Here is a 19871-nt window from a genome sequence, read left to right as displayed (position 1 = left end):
CATGATGACAGTATAAGTTGTCAGATCAATGACATCATACCTGTCATAAATTATACTTGAAATGTGTTTAATGTCATTGTGATGATGTTGTTCCCCCTAGAGCAGGGATGGGCAACTTTGATAGGGGTGGGGGCAACAAAAAATCTGAACTCAAATCATGGGGGGCTGCAGTGGCTCGCGGGTCTGTGTACCCACATCCATACCCACACCTAGTCAGAGCCGGTCCTAAGCAAAAAATACTATTTTTTTCACATTTCTACATATTTTGCCATGGGGTATAGAGAAAATGTTGTAGCTTTAAAGCAAATTTGCAGCAAATCTATACATTTTGCCAGTATGTGTGGATAAATGTTTGCAGTTTTTAATATGATATCTGTGTGAGCGTGACTAACAAAATCAATGGGGGCCCCCGGTCGGTAATTCAACCATGATTACTGCAAGTTTAGATAGCTGGCCACTAGACTAACTTATCAATCTTTTTTTTGTTGCTGACATAGGCTCATTGAGTGACTGTCAGTGACTGACATAAGAAAACAACTGCTGATGCACTACTATTCTAATTCTCAACATTAAGTTGAGACCCCGACTGGCCATTCGCCCATCCCTGCCCTAGAGTCTGCAAAGCTAACATAAGGAATTGTTTTAAGATGGTCATACAAAGTGTACAAAACATTAAGGACACCTGCTCTTTCCATGACATAGACTTACCAGGTAAGTGCAGGTGAAAGCTATGATCCCTTGTTGATGTCACCTGTTAAATCCACTTCAATCAGTGTAGATGGAGGGAAGGAAACAGGTTAAAAAATGATTTTTAAGATTTGAGACAATTGAGGCATAGATTATGTATATGTGCCATTCAGAGGGTGAACGGGGTATGGTTATGGTATGGTAAACTCTGCTGGGTTATTCACGCTCAACAGTTTCCCATGTGTATCAAGAATAGTCCATCATCCAAAGGACATCCAGCCAACCTGACAAACTGTGGGAAGCATTGGAGTCAACATGAGCCAGCATCACTGTGAAACGTTTGCGACACCTTGTAACCTTGTAGAGTCCATGCCCCCGATGAATTGAGGATGGGGGGGAGTGCAAATCAATATTAGGAAGGTGTTCTTAATGTTTTGTACACTCAGTGTATGTACAGTATATATACACTGCTCAAAAAAATAAAGGGAACACTTAAACAACACAATGTAACTCCAAGTCAATCACACTTCTGTGAAATCAAACTGTCAACTTAGGAAGCATCACTGATTGACAATACATTTCACATGCTGTTGTGCAAATGGAATAGACAACAGGTGGAAATTATAGGCAATTAGCAAGACGCCCCCAATAAAGGAGTGCTTCTGCAGATGGGGACCACAGACCACTTCTCAGTTCCTATGCTTCCTGGCTGATGTTTTGGCCACTTTTGAATGCTGGCGGTGCTTTCACTTTAGTGGTAGCATGAGACGGAGTCTACAACCCACACAAGTGGCTCAGGTAGTGCAGCTCATCCAGGATGGTACATCAATGCGAGCTGTGGCAAGAAGGTTTGCTGTGTCTGTCAGCGTAGTGTCCAGAGCATGGAGGCGCTACCAGGAGACAGGCCAGTACATCAGGAGACGTGGAGGAGGCCGTAGGAGGGCAACAACCCAGCAGCAGGACCGCTACCTCCGCCTTTGTGCAAGGAGGAGCAGGAGGAGCACTGCCAGAGCCCTGCAAAATGACCTCCAGCAGGCCACAAATGTGCATGTGTCTGCTCAAACGGTCAGAAACAGACTCAATGAGGGTGCTATGAGGGCCCGATGTCCACAGGTGGGGGTTGTGCTTACAGCCCAATACCGTGCAGGACGTTTGGCATTTGCCAGAGAACACCAAGATTGGCAAATTCACCACTGGCGCCCTGTGCTCTTCACAGATGAAAGCAGGTTCACACTGAGCACGTGACAGACGTGACAGATTCTGGAGACGCCGTGGAGAACGTTCTGCTGCCTGCAACATCCTCCAGCATAACCGGTTTGGCGGTGGGTCAGTCATGGTGTGGGGTGGCATTTCTTTGGGGGGCCGCACAGCCCTCCATGTGCTCGCCAGAGGTAGCCTGACTGCCATAGGTACCGAGATGAGATCCTCAGACCCCTTGTGAGACCATATGCTGGTGCGGTTGGCCCTGGGTTCCTCCTAATGCAAGACAATGCTAGACCTCATGTGGCTGGAGTGTGTCAGCAGTTCCTGCAAGAGGAAGGCATTGATGCTATGGACTGGCCCGCCCGTTCTCCAGACCTGAATCCAATTGAGCACATCTGGGACATCATGTCTCGCTCCATCCACGAATGCCACGTTGCACCACAGCCTGTCCAGGAGTTGGCGGATGCTTTAGTCCAGGTCTGGGAGGAGATCCCTCAGGAGACCATCCGCCACCTCATCAGGAGCATGCCCAGGCATTGTAGGGAGGTCATACAGGCACGTGGAGGCCACACACACTACTGAGCCTCATTTTGACTTGTTTTAAGGACATTACATCAAAGTTGGATCAGCCTATAGTGTGGTTTTCCACTTTAATTTTAAGTGTGACTCCAAATCCAGACCTCCATGGGTTGATACATTGGATTTACATTGATTATTTTTGTGTGATTTTGTTGTCAGCACATTCAACTATGTAAAGAAAAAAGTATTTAATAAGATTATTTATATCATTCAGATCTAGCATGTGTTGTTTAAGTGTTCCCTTAATTTTTTTTAGCAGTATATTTAATGAAACATTGAATTTGGCCTTACTGCTATAGAAATGCATTGAATAACATATTCATATATGGCATAACAGATAGTCAGTCAAAAAAAAATCAAAAGGAAGTATATTTTGAAGTGTCTGATAAATATAAGAAAGCTCAGGAAATTGTTTTTATAAATGATTTAGCCATATTTAAAAACCTACTGCCATACTTCCATACATTTCTGAAGCTTTTGGGTTTCACAGTGCAAATCAACCGACATGTACGTGCTTGTGAGTCTCAGCTTTCCATGGTGGGGTCATTCTAGTCTGTAGCCCTAACCATGCGGATTCTACAGACAGAAGTTGGCACATCGGCTGTACCAACTTCTGACGAGTCCCGTGACGCTTGTAGGGGTCGTAGAGCATGGAAAGCACCATCGTGTTCGTGAGAGTCTCAGCTTTCCATAGTGGGGTGATATTAATTTGTAGCCTAAACCGTTCGACTGATTTTCGGGATTTCTCATGGTCTGAAAAACACCACTGTAGCTCTGCCACATTCTACCACAGATGCGGAAGGCTGACATAGGTGGATGTGGTGGATTGATAAGCAGCCCATGCAAAAAAACTGCTTAAATAGAGAGATTTGGATGGGACATTTATTTTGCTAATTTGTTTTCGACCTGGTTGCGGACATTGACTCTAGTTCATGTTTTAACCTCATAGTGTAATTGATGTAGCTAAACTTACAGGAAGTTATAACATACAATGAACTGAGACAGATTATGAATGAGTTGGCCATACGTGCTTACATTTCAGTTGAGTTGCGAAAACTCATGGCCTGCTACAAAATCATTTCTACAATCTTGGTTTCTATGCAATCAGTAAAAATGTGTTAGTTGCTATGCTAGTTGCATCGTAACATCGGGTCGTCATGGTCCCAAACTGTTCCAAACACCTTTTCTCAATAAACTGTGCAATGTGCATATCCTTATATCTGTCCTCTTGGGTTCTCTGCTCCAAAATGTGATATTTTGATGAAGCTTAAGTGATACAATCAGAACGTCGTCCACTAGTTCTAACCTGTCCCCTCTCTCTCTTCTCTCTACAGCCCAGTTGGAGTTTGTGCAGATCCTGGTGATCGTTGTGGTGATGATGGTGATGGTGGTAGTGATCACCTGCCTGCTCAACCACTACCGCTTGTCAGAACGCTCCTTCATCTCCAGGGACAGCCAGGCCCGCAGGCGCCACCTACCACTGGCCTCTGTAAGTACTCTACCCTGACCAGGGCTGTACACTAACTTTACAGTCTTCATACAGACTAAGGTGTAGACTTACAGCCTCCACACAGAACAGGACATAGACTTTACTTTATAGTCTTTATAAGTACTCCACACATCTTTACAGGCAATATATTTTTTATTTGATAGCCTCCACACAAACCAGGAAGTAAACTTTCCTTTACAGCATTTACTCCTCACAGACCAGGGTGTAGACTACTTTACAGCCTCCACACAAACCAGGACATAGACTTTACTTTACAGCCTTCACACAAACTAGAGCATAGACTTAATATGAAATTAAAACCACCATGTTTCTACTTGGAAATAGGCAAGCCATAGTACAGGGTCCTATTTGTACATCATAGCAGGCCCAAACTAGCCATGCCAGAAAAGCAGATCATTTTTTACTAATACAAACACATATGATAAACAGACAATGGTATTCAGTTGGACCTGTATACTATATACAGTATATGTGTTGATGTCGGTGTTTCTTTCTTTGTGTCTCTTTGTGAGACAGAGGCTCACTGGAGACGGGTTGTCTGCCACATGTCTGCCACATCGCTCAGTGCAGTGATCTGGAGATTCCAGAACCATATGACTGCACTGCTGCTTTCTGAATCACACACAAACACATACTGCTGCTTTCTGAATCACCTAGCCCGGGATTCATCTGTTAGGAAATATGGGGCAGGATGCTGTGTGTGTGTTATCAGGTTTGTGTTTAATTCAGAATTGTGGAATTAACTCCCATTCAACTCATGAGTTGAAATTAGAATTGCATTGGCCACACCCCACAGGATGTAGAATTTGAGTTTAAGTGAGTAGGACATAGAATTGATTCAGTGCAATTCAATGAAATTCCACTGTTATACAACATGAGAGTTTCATTGAATCTGACAGGTTACACTTCAAGATACCAAATAATATATCACTTTATTCCAGAAACAATGTTCAAATATTATTTTAACCTTAGTGCTTAGAATAGCAAATTATATTTCCACCATTCATTTAATTGGTTTGGCTTTTTTTTGAAGGCTTTAGGGTCAACTTGAGGGCTGAACTAATTCATTCCGGGAAATATAGTCTTTCCCCCATATTGAACAAAATTTAAGTGATTCATGAAATATAATAACATATTTTAATACAATAGGCTTACACCTAATGTAGAATAGACGAGGCATTTGAATTTCACAGAATTCAATTAAATTTCCTTTAATTCAATTCATTTTGTATCCTGTTTACTGATTCGATTCAAATTCAAGAATGTAATTGGAATTTATGAGGCATTCTCAATTCAATACTGAATTGAGCACAACCCTTTGAGCTATGCAGACGTCTGTGTACTCTGCTGGAGGGGGTATGAGTCATAGATGACAAAGCGTCTCTCTCTCTCTCTCTCTCTCTCTCTCTCTCTCTATCTCTGTGTGTGTTTGTCTGGGATTGCTTCTGTGAAGAGCACTTTAATACTACATGTAGCTATTATCTAATCCACAGCCCATCTATGTGGAAAGAACAAGGCTAGGACAGGAAGTCCTCCAGTATTAGCCATTGGGTTCGGACAAATTGGCTCAGGGATTCATCTCATCTCCCCCACCCTATGCTCTGTGGTTGGCTCTTTGGCTGGAAAGGGAAGAACTCCACCTAGTGGCACAACATGGTATCCATTGACGTGATACATGCTCTCTGTCTCTCTCCCTTTCTCTCTGTCTTTCTTTCTTTCTCACAGGACGGGAGTCTGTGGTCCTCAGATGGCCCAGGGCCCGCCAGTGGAATGAGCGAGGTAAAGTGGATTATGGGTGGGAGTGGGCAAACTACTGCCCGTTCAATTCGTCCCACAGGAGTTTTTCTTTTGGGGGGGGAATGATCATAATGGGCAAAAAAACATTCCAAGCCACTCTTGAACGTCTAAAACTAGATAGTAAGTATGTAGAAATGATGATGGACCTATATATTTTTAAATAACTGCACATTTTCTGACAGCAAATTGATTTTGACTAACAAATCGTTACCAAAAAAATCTTTGCCACCCTCCGTTCAACTTCAAAATCCCGATGTGGCCCTCGAGGCAAAACATTTGCCCACCCCTGCTTTAGGTCTATAGAGGTCATCCCTAAACACAGGGACCTGCACAGGGACCTAGTCTGGGCCTTATTCCCTTTAAAGTGCACTACTTTTGACCAGGGCCCCAAAAGTAGTGCATTGTATAGGGAATAGGGTGCCATTTGGGCCGTAACCCTAGTTTTGAAGAACCTACCCAGGAACCTGGGAACACTACTTGTGTTTGTCCGGAAATTAATTATGGATTTGTCCTTGGATATTAGAGCAGATTTACTATGAGTGTTTATTGATGTTCATAGCATAGAGATGACAACAATGGTGCTAAGTCACTGTGGATAAAAGAGGGTTCTGAACAATGAGATGACAATGGAAATACATTGTTAAACTTTTTTGTGTTGTCCTCACAAAGATGAATGACCAAATATAAAACTCTTCCTGTCCTCCTCCCTTACAGCAGCAGGTATACACCACGCGTCCCCCAGACCGCGTCCCCTCCTATCTGCAGAGGGAGCGTCTGGCCCGCTTCCAGCCCACCTACCCCTACCTGCCCAACCCCATCATTGACCTGCCGCCCACCATCTCGCTGTCGGACGGCGAAGAGCCTCCGCCCTACCAGGGCCCCTGCACTCTGCAGCTCCGCGACCCCGAGCAGCAGATGGAGCTTAACAGGGAGTCGGTGCGTGCGCCCCCCAACCGCACAGTCTATGACAGCCACCTCCTCGACACCTCCCTGTGCCCACCGCCCAGCCTCAACTCCGGGGTCAGCACTACCACAGTAGCCACAGCTGCCCAGGCCTACTCCAGCCAAGTGGAAGGGGCACCACCAACTTATAGTGAGGTGATAGGGCACTACCACCACCCCTCTTCACTACCCAGGCACCATCACCAGACTTCCAGTGGCGGCAGGGGCATGGGGCATGGAGTCGGGTTAGGAGGCCCGGGTCCCTCGCCGCCGTCCTTGCTACTCCACGGGATTCTCCAGCAGGCCCACCTGGGCAGCCTGGAGAGCAGGAATGTGCGCAACAAAAAGGAGAAGCAGGCGCCTGAACATGTGTGACGACAGTGTTGGTCTCGGGCATTGTTTCCGAGGCTGCTTTCTCCTTCTCTGCACACTTTAGCTGAACTGTTGGTGGCAAGCAGGGTTGGAGAGGGCGATATGCAGTGGCAGGGGGGAGGCAGGCGCACAAAGAAAAAGGACTGCACTCCCCTCTTAACTTTACCCCCGGTCACCGTCTTACTGATACCCGTCACCCCTAAACTTACGTTGTATAAATATTTACTTGTTTTTTTTCCTTGCTTACAGCTTTTTTTCTGTACTGGCAAATGCAAAAACAACAAAACAAAACAAAATTCTCTCCAAGTATTTAGGTTTATTTTGTTTTTGTGTCCCTTTGCATTGTGCTTCACTACAAACTGCATAATTTCTAGTTACTTATCTCCTCGTAGTTTACCCTTAGTTCCTGTGGGAGTCTTTCAGAATGACCAGGTCTTCCTTTTTTTGAGATGCAGATGGTTATTTTAGTGAGCCTCCCCCTAACCTCTTTCTGGCTTTGAATACTGTCCGTGTATCTGGCTTGTACAGGGAGGGCATTGATAGCAATCTTGTAACAGGTTGACAGGTTTAGGCCCTCACGGGATCCAAGATTGAGATTCATACGTTAGCCCGAGTTAGCCTCTCAGCTCATGACCCAGTTAGCCTCACTGCCAGACAGATCCCCATCACTCCTCATCAATCCGCATCAGAGGGTGCGGTGGTCAATGTTGGCATCTATGGAAACACATGATTGACAGCTGACTGGGTTTGTGATGTCAGGCCATGTGTGTCAACATGAGTACTGGAGTAGAGTCCTGAGTCTCGGTCAATTGAGTTCAGCACTGTGCCAACTGAAGTGATATATATCCATCATGCTGTACTATCTGGACCCATCTGAGGTTAGTACTGTACTTTAGTTCTTTGTCTATTCGGTCTTTGGCCAGACAAGTTCAGGAGTTCCTGTGTGCGAATACTCTTCTTGTTTTTTTATTATGATCTTTTTTAAAGAGATGTTTGCACAAGATTCAAGACTGTTTATCTGGAGAAAAAGAAAATCAATCTGCAATATGTATCATAAGAGAGGAGAGCAGCGGTATTTTTGTAAACAAATGGATTCTAAAGATAAAAATATGTTTTTTTTAAATGTTTTGTCTGCTCTAGAAGAAAAGGTAAAAACGGTAATCTGTTGGTGTGCCAACTCAAACGTGTTTAACATTGTGCTATCTATACATATACAAATTATTGGCACCCTGATAAAAAAAGACTGTATAAAATAAATAATACAATAATTATTTATTGTATGCTAAAAAAAAAAAAAATGGTTTATTTTATACTAATACAATTGCTCAGAGAAAGAGATTTTGTTTAACAAGTACTTTTTGGCACCCTACAGATTCTTATAAGTAAAAACAAACAACATTTTATCTGTAATATCATTCTACTTTTTATAATTCATTTCAGTTTAAGGAACTTTATTATGGCCTTCCATGGATTCGTGTTTCACTGGGGTATAAAAATGAGGTAACACGCATGTAAAATCCCTTTGTCATCTATCACCATGGGGAAAGGCAAAGAACTCACAAATGAAAGAGACAAATGGTTGTTGACCTTCATAAATCAGGCAATGGGTACAAAAGAATAAGCACACAAAAAACAAAATATACCACTTACCACTATTAGGGAAACAATTAAGGAGTTTAAAACCACTGGCGCAATGGTAAACTTGCCTGGTATTGGATGCATGTGTATCTTGTCCCCATGCACAGTGAAGAAGGTGATTTAGGAGGCAATTGGAGAATTACAAAACTTGGTCGCATCTACAATTAAACGCCACTTCCATGCCAATATATCTTTGGAAAGCTTGCTAGAAAAAAAGCCTTTAATGAAAGCAACCGACAAATGTAAACGCCTGGAATTTTCTAAATGGCATTGGCACAGATTGGTACCTCTGCTATGGTCAGATGACATGAAAATAGAACTCTTTGGCCATGCACGCCAGTGGTGGTTTGGCATTGAGAGAAGGACGCATATACAGAAAATAACCTCATTCCTACTGTAATATATGGTGGTGGGCCTTTGACGTTAACTTGGCAGCAAGTGGACATTCAAGCAAGACAGTAACCCCAAGCACACATCAAAATCCACAGAGAAGTAGTTATTGACCAGAAAATCTAAATTTTACAATGGAAATAAAAGTCTTCGGACTTGAACCCCATTGAAAACCTATGGTTTGAATTAGAGGGCAGTCCATAAGCGCAGGCAAGTTATATCAAGGATCTGGAAAGATTCTGTATGGAGGAATGGTCTAAGATCCCTCCCAATGTTTTCTCCAATCTCATAAAACAAGGTGCCGGAGTATTGAAAACGGGTGACACTAATTTTGACACCTATCTTGCATCTCTGAGCAATTGTATTAGTATAAAATAATGTCATTTCCCAACGTTTTGGTAGCATACAATATAGCGCAGTATTTGTATTATTTATTTTAGTAAGGTTTTTGCTCATCTTTATCAAATGTGCCAATCATTTTAGACATGACTGTATGTGTGTGTGTGTGTGTGTGTGTTCTATAAACAGGACCAGTCAAAAGTTTGGACACACCTACTCATTCAAAGGTTTTTCTTTATTTTTACTATTTTCTGCATTGTAGAATAATAGTGAAGACATCAAAACTATGAAATAACAGATATGGAATCATGTAGTAACCCAAAAAGTGTTAAACAAATCTAAATATATTTTATATTTGAGATTCTTCAAAGTAGCCAACCTTTGCCTTGATGACAGCTTTGCACACTATTGGCATTCTCTCAACCAGCTTCGTGAGGTAGTCACATGGAATGCATTTTAATTAACAGGTTTGCCTTGTTAAAAGTTAATTTGGGGAATTTCTTTCCTTAATGCGTTTGAGCCAATCAGTTGTGTTGTGCCAAGGTAGAGGTGGTGTGCAGTCGCAAAAACCATCAAGCGCTATGATGAAACTGCCTCTCATGAGGACCGCCAAAGGAAAGGAAGACCCAGAGTTAGCTCTGCTGCAGAGGATAAGTTCATTAGAGTTACCAGCCTCAGAAATTGCAGCCCAAATAAATGCTTCGCAGAGTTCAAGTGACAGACACATCTCAACATCAACTGTTCAGAGGAGACTGTGTGAATCAGGCCTTCATGGTCAACTGCTGAAATTAAACCACTACTAAAGCACACCAATAATAAGAAGAGACTTGCTTGGACCAAGAAACACGAGCAATGGACATTAGACTGGTGGAAATCTGTCCTTTGGCCTGATGAATCGAAATTTCAGATTTTTGGTTCCAACAGCCGTGTCTTTGTGAGACGCAGAGTAGGTGAACAGATGATCTCCGTGTGTGTGGTTCCCACCGTGAAGCATGGGGGAGGAGGTGTGATGGTGTAGGGGTTCTTTGCTGGTGACACAGTCTGTAATGTATTTAGAATTCAAGGCACACTTAACCAGCATGGCTACCACAGCATTCTGCAGCGATATACACTATCCCATCTGGTTTGCACTTAGTGGGACAATCATTTGTTTTTCAACAGGACAATGACCCAACACACCTCCAGGCTGTGTAAGGGCTATTTGACCAAGAAAGAGAGTGATGGAGTGCTGCATCAGATGACCTGGCCGCCACAATCACCCGACCTCAACCCAATTGAGATGGTTTGGGATGAGTTGGACCGCAGAGTGAAGGAAAAGCAGCCAACTAGTGCTCAGCATATGTGGGAACTCCTTCAAGACTGTTGGAAAAGCATTCCAGGTGAAGCTGATTGAGAGAATGCAAAGCATGTGCAAAGCTGTCATCAAGGCATAACTACTTTGAAGAATCTAAAATATATTTAGATTTTTTGTAACACTTTTTTGCTTTCTAAATGATTCCATATGTGTTATTTAATAGTTTTGATTTCTTCACTATTATTCCACAATGTAGAAAATATTAAAAATAAAGAAAAACCCTTGAATGAGTAGGTGTGTCCAAACTTTTGACTGGTACTGTGTGTATACAGTTGAAGTTGGAAGTTTACATACACTTAGGTTGGAGTCATTAAAACTCGTTTTTCAACCACTCCACAAGTTTCTTGTTAACAAACTATAGTTTTGGCAAGTCGGTTAGGACATCTACTTTGTGCATGACACAAGTAATTTCACCAACAATTGTTTACAGACTTATAATTCAAGTCTGGTTCATCCTTGGGAGCAATTTCCCAATGCCTGAAAGTACCACGTTCATCTGTACAAACAATAGTACGCAAATATAAACACCATGGGAACACGCAGCCGTCATACCGCTCAGGAAGGGGACGCGTTCTGTCTCCTAGAGATAAACGTACTTTGGTGCGAAAAGTGCAAATCAATCCCAGAACAACAGCAAAGGACCTAGTGAAGATGCTGGAAGAAACAGGTACAAAAGTATCTATATCCACAGTAAAACGAGCACTATATCGACATAACCTGAAAGGCCGCTCAGCAAGGAAGAAGCCACTGCTCCAAAACCGCCATAAACAAGCCAGACTACGGTTTGCAACTGCACATGGGGACAAAGATCGTACTTTTTGGAGAAATGTCCTCTGGTCTGATGAAACAACAATAGAACTGTTTAGCCATAATGAACATTGTTATGTTTGGAGGAAAAAGGGCGAGACTTGCAAGCCAAAGAACACCAAGCTGTTTAAATTACTTGTGTCATGCACAAAGTAGATGTCCTAGCCGAAGTGCCAAAACTATAATTTGTTAACAAGAAATTTGTGGAGTGGTTGAAAAACGAGTTTTAATGACTCCAACCTTAGTGTATGCAAACTTCCGACTTCAACTATATATATATATATATATGTGTGTGTATATATATGTGTGTGTATATATATGTGTGTGTATATATATATGTGTGTGTATATATATGTGTGTGTATATATATATGTGTGTGTATATATATATGTGTGTATATATATATATATATATATATATATATATATATATATATATATATATATATATATATATATATATATATATATATTATGTGTGTGTATATATATATATATATATAATATATATGTATGTGGAAACAAATAAACTAACTTAAAAATGGCGATTTTAGAGTTATTTATATAGCCTAATTGTTAAAAAGAATTGCACTATTTTTTATTATAATGAAATGGAACGAGAAATAAAAATTCACCTCTATTGTCAAGGAAACGTGGGGCCTCATTTATAACCGTTGCGTACATTTTACTCTCAATAGCTGCGTGCGCTATTTCTGAAAAAAATATTGATATTTTCAGTGACATTTGCTGTTTGACCATTTCTGAAACACAAAAACAATTGCAAATTGTTGTGGACTTGTAAACAGATCGTTTTTATTCAATAATGTTTTGCATTTACTTTCACCCGAACCTAAATATTATGCACTGTCCACAAATTCTGAAAAACATTTAAATTACAGTAGGCCTACTTACAGTGGTAGCTACACACTTCAAGGCAAAAGATCAACTGTCTGTTCACCTGTTAAATTCTACTGTATGTAAACTGCGCTCCCTTTTGGCTGCATTGAGCAAAAAAACGTATTAAAAAAATGAAATTATAATAGCCTTTCTAATAGGCCCAATTAAATGAGAGATGTGCATGGTCATTTGTTGTATTGCTGCTTCGGGAATATTAACTATCAATGCCAGAAAAGGTGCAGTCGTTATGATATTATGCATCATTTTTACAAATAAAATATTGTTTAGGCTGCTCGAGAAATTTGACATTACAGTATTTAGATGTAGTATTCAGACGTAGCCTTCAAACGTCAATGGAAAAGGTGAGCCTTCTTCTACCGTTAAACTGCACATCAGATCGAATAGAGCAAAATACTTTAAATACCGGTAGCTTATCTTTTTAGTATTATGAAGTGGTCCAATTAAATGAGAGATGGGACGAATGATAGCCCATCCTATCTTGTTGTAGACCTATAGGCTATTTCACTAGTATGAAACCATCACAGTCAGAAAAGGTGAGGAATTTATTCTGCAATTATCATGGAAATGAAATAAATAATCGGAAATAGATTTCAAATTATTTTAGAATGCAAAGATGAAATAAATTGAATTTTGCTCATCTCACTAACAGCAAATGATTGCATCTTATTATTATATTTAGCTACCTGTTTTTTTGTTATGAATAAGTCATTATATATTCCCAATTTGCACAAGGCTACTAGGGTACATTTGCCTTCTTGCAATGCAATACTTCAACAACTAAAAACTGTGCTTACCCATGGTCTACAGTTTGTGGGAGGATAAGCACATTCAATTGTCAGTTTTTATGAATGCCAACTGTTGCGTGAAAACTGGCGCATGCATATTTTGTACACGCACAATGTTTATAAATGAGGTTCCTGGAATTTTCTGTACATGTGTGATCATGAATGACAGAGACATCAACCTTTAAACTCCAGTTCAAGTCCTTTATCTGCAGAGAGCCCAGATGGTCTGACCAGAAGTAGGGTGAAATTGCCCCAAGATGCTGATGAGGGAGAGAGGTAGTGAGGAAAGTAAAAGAAAGGGAGTGGGAGATAGATTAGCAGGCAACTGTACGCTGGACACATCCGCCTACTGTCTAGGCTTCTCTCCAACAGGCATCTCTTAGCACTTTAATTAAGCAGGAGAGAGTCACAATCTCCCTCTGTCAGCATTGGTCGCACTTCTCTATTGACATGATTCAACTTCTTCCTCTGAGGCAAGACTCAAACTGCAAGGGGTCTCAACTTAAGCTGGTATCACAGCAAAGAAGAGAGAGGGAGGGAAGAGAGGACAGAGGTCGATGAAAAAAAACACCAGACAAGGCTGTCCGCTTGCCCCTCTTGCTTTCTCCCCATTGGCCCTGCTTAATTTATTTTGTACTGTATCTTTACATTCAATTTGAGGACAAATACCTAAGTCAAAAGAAAAATGTCTGACCCCTCATAAGCAAGCAGCTAAAGGATTGATCTAAGGGGCGTGGCTCTTTGACTTCTGACCCCTGGTGACATCTCATGATGCAGTTTGATGACCTCAGAGGGGAGCTTGTGTAGGTTTTTCTTCAGGGAAACCAGTGTTGACTGATAACTATGCAGGCAGGGTGGGAATTGACCCATTAGAAACAAATAAGGAGTACCTACTATTGGCATACCAAACCATACTGCTTTGTAATCTTGACATAACACTTGGTATTATGCCCGTCGTAACATTGTATGACTGTTCATTACAACAACCTTTTTTCGGTACTTGAAATGAAATGTCATGGATAATGACAACAGACGTTAAGGAATGTTAATGAAAACAACATAATGTGGGTATCATGTCAAGTTGCATCAAGTAAAGAGCAACTTTTTCCTCAGAACTTAACTTTTCAACATATCTGCTAATACAATGTACTTCATAGAGAAATTTAAGTCATTGCAAGATCCAATGTTTTTCGTTCTCGTTTGGTTGCGTTAGTAATGTACGCTGCCTTGCCCCGCTAATGAACCCTATCGTCTAGACTGGGTGCTCAGATGAAAGCAAAACAGAACCACTCAGACAAAACAGATAATCCCAAAGATTTCAAATGGTGTGCCTTTAGGGTTGACTCGATCACCCCCGTTCCCTGTCTGTAATGAGCTCTTCCTGTTCCATAGAGATGCCGGTGTTCAGTGAGGGAGTCCCACACAGACCAGCTTGTGCTGCCAATGTTCAGTGTTTGTGTGCCTGCCTGTGCTGACAGATTGGGCTCCGTCTGTACTATCAATCTGCCTAGACTAGCCCTAAACTGACTCACATATTGACAGAGACTTATAGTTGATGATAACAATGATGATAATGTTGATAGAGGTGTCATGGAGAGCGTTGCAATATACCTAATCTTTGCCTTTTGATAATGTAGTCATTGTTTAACTTGGAGAAATGTAATGATTGTTTTCTATGTTGTTGTTAATTTTTTTGTTATACATTTTGCTCCAATTCATTGTACATGCAAATGAGGGTTTTGCTGTATAACTCGCAAATGAAAAACAGAACATGTATTCCATGGTTTGACCACCAGGTGTCTTCACAAGCAATACTGTCTACCATAGTGAGTCAGGCTTTGGAGACAATGGCCCAAAACAGGTTGGGGCATCACTTTGTTTCAATGTATCCAGGACCACAGGTTTCTGCACTTAAGTCAAACTGGTAGAGTTGATGGGAAGTACTATTAGGTGATCGATCAGGTGCCAGAATGATGCCTTTGCTCCTATTCACCCTTAAGTTGTCGTCAACATGCCCTGTAGTTTTTAATGTGGAATATGTTCCTCTAGCTTTTGGGGGCGCCATTTTGAAAATGAGTACGAGGAGAAACCAGATGGGGTCAGGTTTAGAGGCATCACCCTGGGTAACAACTTTCTTTACCTTCCTCCACCCTTCCAACTGCAATCTCCTTGACCAGTGTGAGTAGTACGGTGTCCATATTAGGACAGCAGCGATTGAGGCTGTCCTAATATTGACACTGTAGAGTGGACCTGACTGGGTTCAAATCTGCCATATTACCCAATGGTCTACATACCCAAATCACTATAGATTCCCTTCTCCACCACATGCTCAGTTCTAGATGTGTGCCTTCTGTGGTTGAGACTTTTTTTGTAATGCGTTATAGTGCCATTTTTTAAGCTCTGGATTATTTTGCTTTTTCACATGAAACAAATCACCCTTCTTATTTGCAGTACCAAAAAAATACAATAAAGAATTGACTCCATGTTCTATCATAAGATGATCATTTCCAACTCCACCGATAAGAGTAGATGTCAAACTTGAAGCATTAAAGTAAACCAAAAGGGAGAAGCATGGGATGGACAGGTTCCTAAGGGCCCAGCTCTATGAATATACAGTAGAACATAGCAAACAGAACTTGTCGTAGTATACAATACATGTCCCTCTACTGCATTATAAAAAAATGTACTTAATCATCTGTTTTAGATTGTTATTTGCGTTATTTCTTTCAATAAGTTTCAGTGTGAAAAAAAAGGCATTTTCAAAGAAGGAATAAACCTAACCAGAATTTTTGGACTGTGCTCTTTTCCTTTGTTTTGACAGTTTTTAACTGTTCTGTTGCTTTGTTTGTTTTGCCCTTCTAATCAGTGTTGCTTTGCGACTTTTAAAAATATAAATACATTTTAAAAAAAGAGTGATGATTGATTTAAAAAAACATATGGTTGCAGTATAAGCATATTTAGAAAACTCTTAAGCAATTTATTAACTGTACAGAAAAACGGACGATCCTGGTGCTTATTTTGTTATGACGCTTTGTGTACTGATGAAGAGGTAATGCTATATTGTCAATATAAAATCAGTTCTATTCTATAACAAGTTCCATGCCGAGATGTATTGCAGTAAATATATAGGTCCTACAATTGTCGACAATAATTGCTTACGTGTATCAACATTGTTTATTTTAATATACAGTACCAGTCAAAAGTTTGGACACACCTACTTATTCCAGGGTTTTTCTTTATTTTTACTATTTTCTACATTGTAGAATAATAGTGAAGGCATCAAAACTATGAAATAACACATGGAATCATTTAGTAACCAAAAAAGTGTTAAATCAAAATATATTTTATATTTGAGATTCTTAAAAGTAGCCACCCTTTGCCTTGATGACAGCTTTGCACACTCTTGGCATTCTCTCAACCAGCTTCATAAGGTAGTCATTTCAATTAACAGGTGTGCCTTGTTAAAAGTGAATTTGTGGAATGTATTTCCTTCTTTGAGCCAATCAATTGTGTTGTGACAAGGGAGGGGTGGTATCCAGAAGATAGGCCTATTTGGTAAAAGACTAAGTCCATCATTACTTTAAGACATGAAGGTCAGTCAATCCAGAAGATTTCAATAACTTTTTGCTGCTAGGAGACTACAAGCAAATTGCTGCAAAGAAACCACTACTAAAGGACACCAATAAGAAGAAGAGACTTGCTTGGGCCAAGAAACATGAGCAATGGCCATTAGACCGGTCTTTGGTCTGATGAGTCCAAATTTGAGATGTTTGGTTCCAACCACTGTCTTTGTGAGATGCACAGTAGGTGAACGGATGATCTCCGCATGTGTGGTTCCCACGTGAAGCATGGAGGAGGAGGTGTGATGGTGTGGGGTTGCTTTACTGGTGACACTGTCAATGATTTATTTAGAATTCAAGGCACACTTAACCAGCATGGCTACCACAGCATTCTGCAGCGATATACACTATCCCATCTGGTTTGTGCTTAGTGGGACAATCATTTGTTTTTCAACAGGACAATGACACACCACGCCTCCAGGCTATTTAACCAAGAAGGAGAGTGATGGAGTGCTGCGTCAGATGACCTGGCTTCCACAATCACACCGACATCAACCCAATTGATATGGTTTGGGATGAGTTGGACTGCAGAGTGAAGGGAAAGCAGCCAACTAGTGCACAGTATATGTGGGAACTCCTTCAAGACTGTTGGAAAACCATTCCAGGTGAAGCTGGTTGAGAGAATGCCAAGAGTGTGCAAAGCTGTCATCAAGGCAAAGGCTGGCTACTTTGAAGACGCTAAAATATATTGGTTACTATATGATTCCATATGTGTTATTTCATAGTTCTACAATGTAGAACATAGTAAAAAATAAAGAAAAACCCTTGAATGATTAGGTGTGTCCAAACTTTTGACTGGTACTGTATATTGGATCCTTAAAGTGTTGCTGGGTTTGTATCTATATTTGATAAGAACAAGAGACAATGTATATTACAGAACATGCTATGAATCTGATACGTTTCAATTATACCCCAATTAAACAAATAAATCATTTTATAAAAACTGTCTGCTTGTCTTTTTACTCTCTCACTTTCACATCACTGAACATGAAGAGTAAAATGCAGACATTAGTCCAAAACTACACCATTTCTTATGACCTATAATGTCAATGTACAACCTCCCTTATGGAAAGAATTAACATACATTTTTATAAAGTCAATCTTATGATTATGGCTTTCTATAAGAAAACACAACATATATGATTATTATGCAATTCCTATGTTTGTCAAATACAGTGAGCTCAAAAAGTATTAGGAGAGTGACACATTTAACCTCATAGTCATTGTATCATTTCAAATCCAAAGTGCTGGAGTACAGAGCCAAAACAACAACAAAATTGTCACTGTCCCAATTCTTTTGGAGCTCACGTATATGTGACAACATTATAAGGAAAGCATATGGTTATTATATTATGGCTGTGTATGAATGTGGCCTACTTAATTTAAGATATATACCAGTTATGGTTCTTACTACATGTTGCAGGAGTACCCATATAAGAATTCTTAAATTATTCTTATGGGCTGACAATTTCCTGTTCAGAGGCTATAGAATATAAGTAAAGTCCTTTACTCAACCTGTTTAAAAACTTCTCTAGGGTAGGGGGCAGTATTTTCACGGCCGGATGAAAAACGTACCCAAATTAAACGGCCTACTACTCGGGCCCAGGAACTAGAATATGCATATTATTAGATTTGCATAGAAAACACTCTGAAGTTTCTAAAACTGTTTGAATGATGTCTGTGAGTATAACAGAACTCATATGGCAAGCAAAAACCTGAGAAAAATCCTACCAAGAAGTGTCATTGCCTATCTAACAACCAGTGTCAAGTCATTGCCTATCTAACACACAGGGACTTAGGGTTCATTTTGCACGTCCTAAGGCTTCCACTAGATGTCAACAGTCTTTAGAACCTTCTTTCAGCCTTTTGCAGTGAACAGAGAGCGAACAAGAGGACATGGAAGTTGGTGACCCAGAAAATGACATGGGTTTGTGACGCGCATTTACGTGAGGAGGTAGCTGTGTTCCAAAACGTATTTCAAGACATTGCAATCGTCCGGTTGGAATATTATTGAAGTTAAGTTAAAATGGCCCTAAAGATTGATGCTATACAATGTTTGACATGTTTGAACGAACGTAAATATAATTTTCTTTTTACTTTTCGTCGTGAAACTTTTGGGCGCTTCCTACATTTGGAGTAGCTTTCTGAACGCGCAAACAACAAGGAGATATTTGGAGATAAATTATGGACTTTATCGAACAAAACAACATTTATTGTGGACCTGGGATTCCTGGAAGTGCCTTCTGATGAAGATTATCAAAGGTAAGTGAATATTTCTAATGCTATTTATGATTTTAGATGACTCCAAAATGGCGGGTATCTGTATTGCCTGATGAGCGCCGTACTCAGATTATTGCAAAGTGTGCTTTCCCCGTGAAGTTATTTTGAAATCTGTGAAAACGGTTGCATTCAGGAGATGTTAAAACCTCTTACATCTAGACGTTCCGCTAGCGGAACACCTGCTCCAATATCCAATGATAGGCGTGGCGCGAATTACAAATTCCTCAAAAATACAAAAACTTCAATTTTTCAAACATATGACTATTTCACAGCATTGTAAAGACAAGACTCTCCTTTATCTAACCACACTGTCCAATTTCAAAAAGGCTTTACAGTGAAAGCAAAACATTAGATTATGTCAGCAGAATACCAAGCCAGAAATAATCAGACACCCATTTTTCAAGCTAGCATATAATGTCACAAAAAACAAAACCACAGCTAAATGCAGCACTAACCTTTGATGATCTTCATCAGATGACAACCCTAGGACATTATGTTATACAATGCATGCATGTTTTGTTCAATCAAGTTCATATTTATATCAAAAACCAGCTTTTTACATTAGCATGTGACGTTCAGAACTAGCATACCCCCCGCAAACATCTGGTGAATTTACTAAATTACTCACGATAAACGTTCACAAAAAACATA

The 19871-nt window shown here is 40.5% G+C and overlaps 1 protein-coding gene across 2 annotated transcripts in view; it reads left to right on the top strand.

Moving 5' to 3' along the window:
• LOC106582623 (protein TMEPAI) overlaps nucleotides 1-8213 on the top strand; it is an 87401-nt gene extending 79188 nt beyond the window's left edge. For both annotated transcript variants that reach the window (XM_014165849.3, XM_014165850.3), the window contains exons 2-4: nucleotides 3804-3958; nucleotides 5705-5758; nucleotides 6491-8213. In XM_014165849.3, the coding sequence (XP_014021324.1) occupies nucleotides 3804-3958; nucleotides 5705-5758; nucleotides 6491-7093 (812 nt within the window). In that variant the 3' untranslated portion in view covers nucleotides 7094-8213. The remainder of the gene's footprint in view (nucleotides 1-3803; nucleotides 3959-5704; nucleotides 5759-6490) is intronic.
• Nucleotides 8214-19871: the final 11658 nt, after the last annotated feature.

The sequence above is a fragment of the Salmo salar genome, chromosome 22 (genome assembly GCF_965601325.2).
Source record: "Salmo salar chromosome 22, fSalSal1, whole genome shotgun sequence".
Classification (NCBI taxonomy): Eukaryota; Metazoa; Chordata; class Actinopteri; order Salmoniformes; family Salmonidae; genus Salmo; species Salmo salar.
This window is presented reverse-complemented; position numbering and strand designations above follow the sequence as displayed.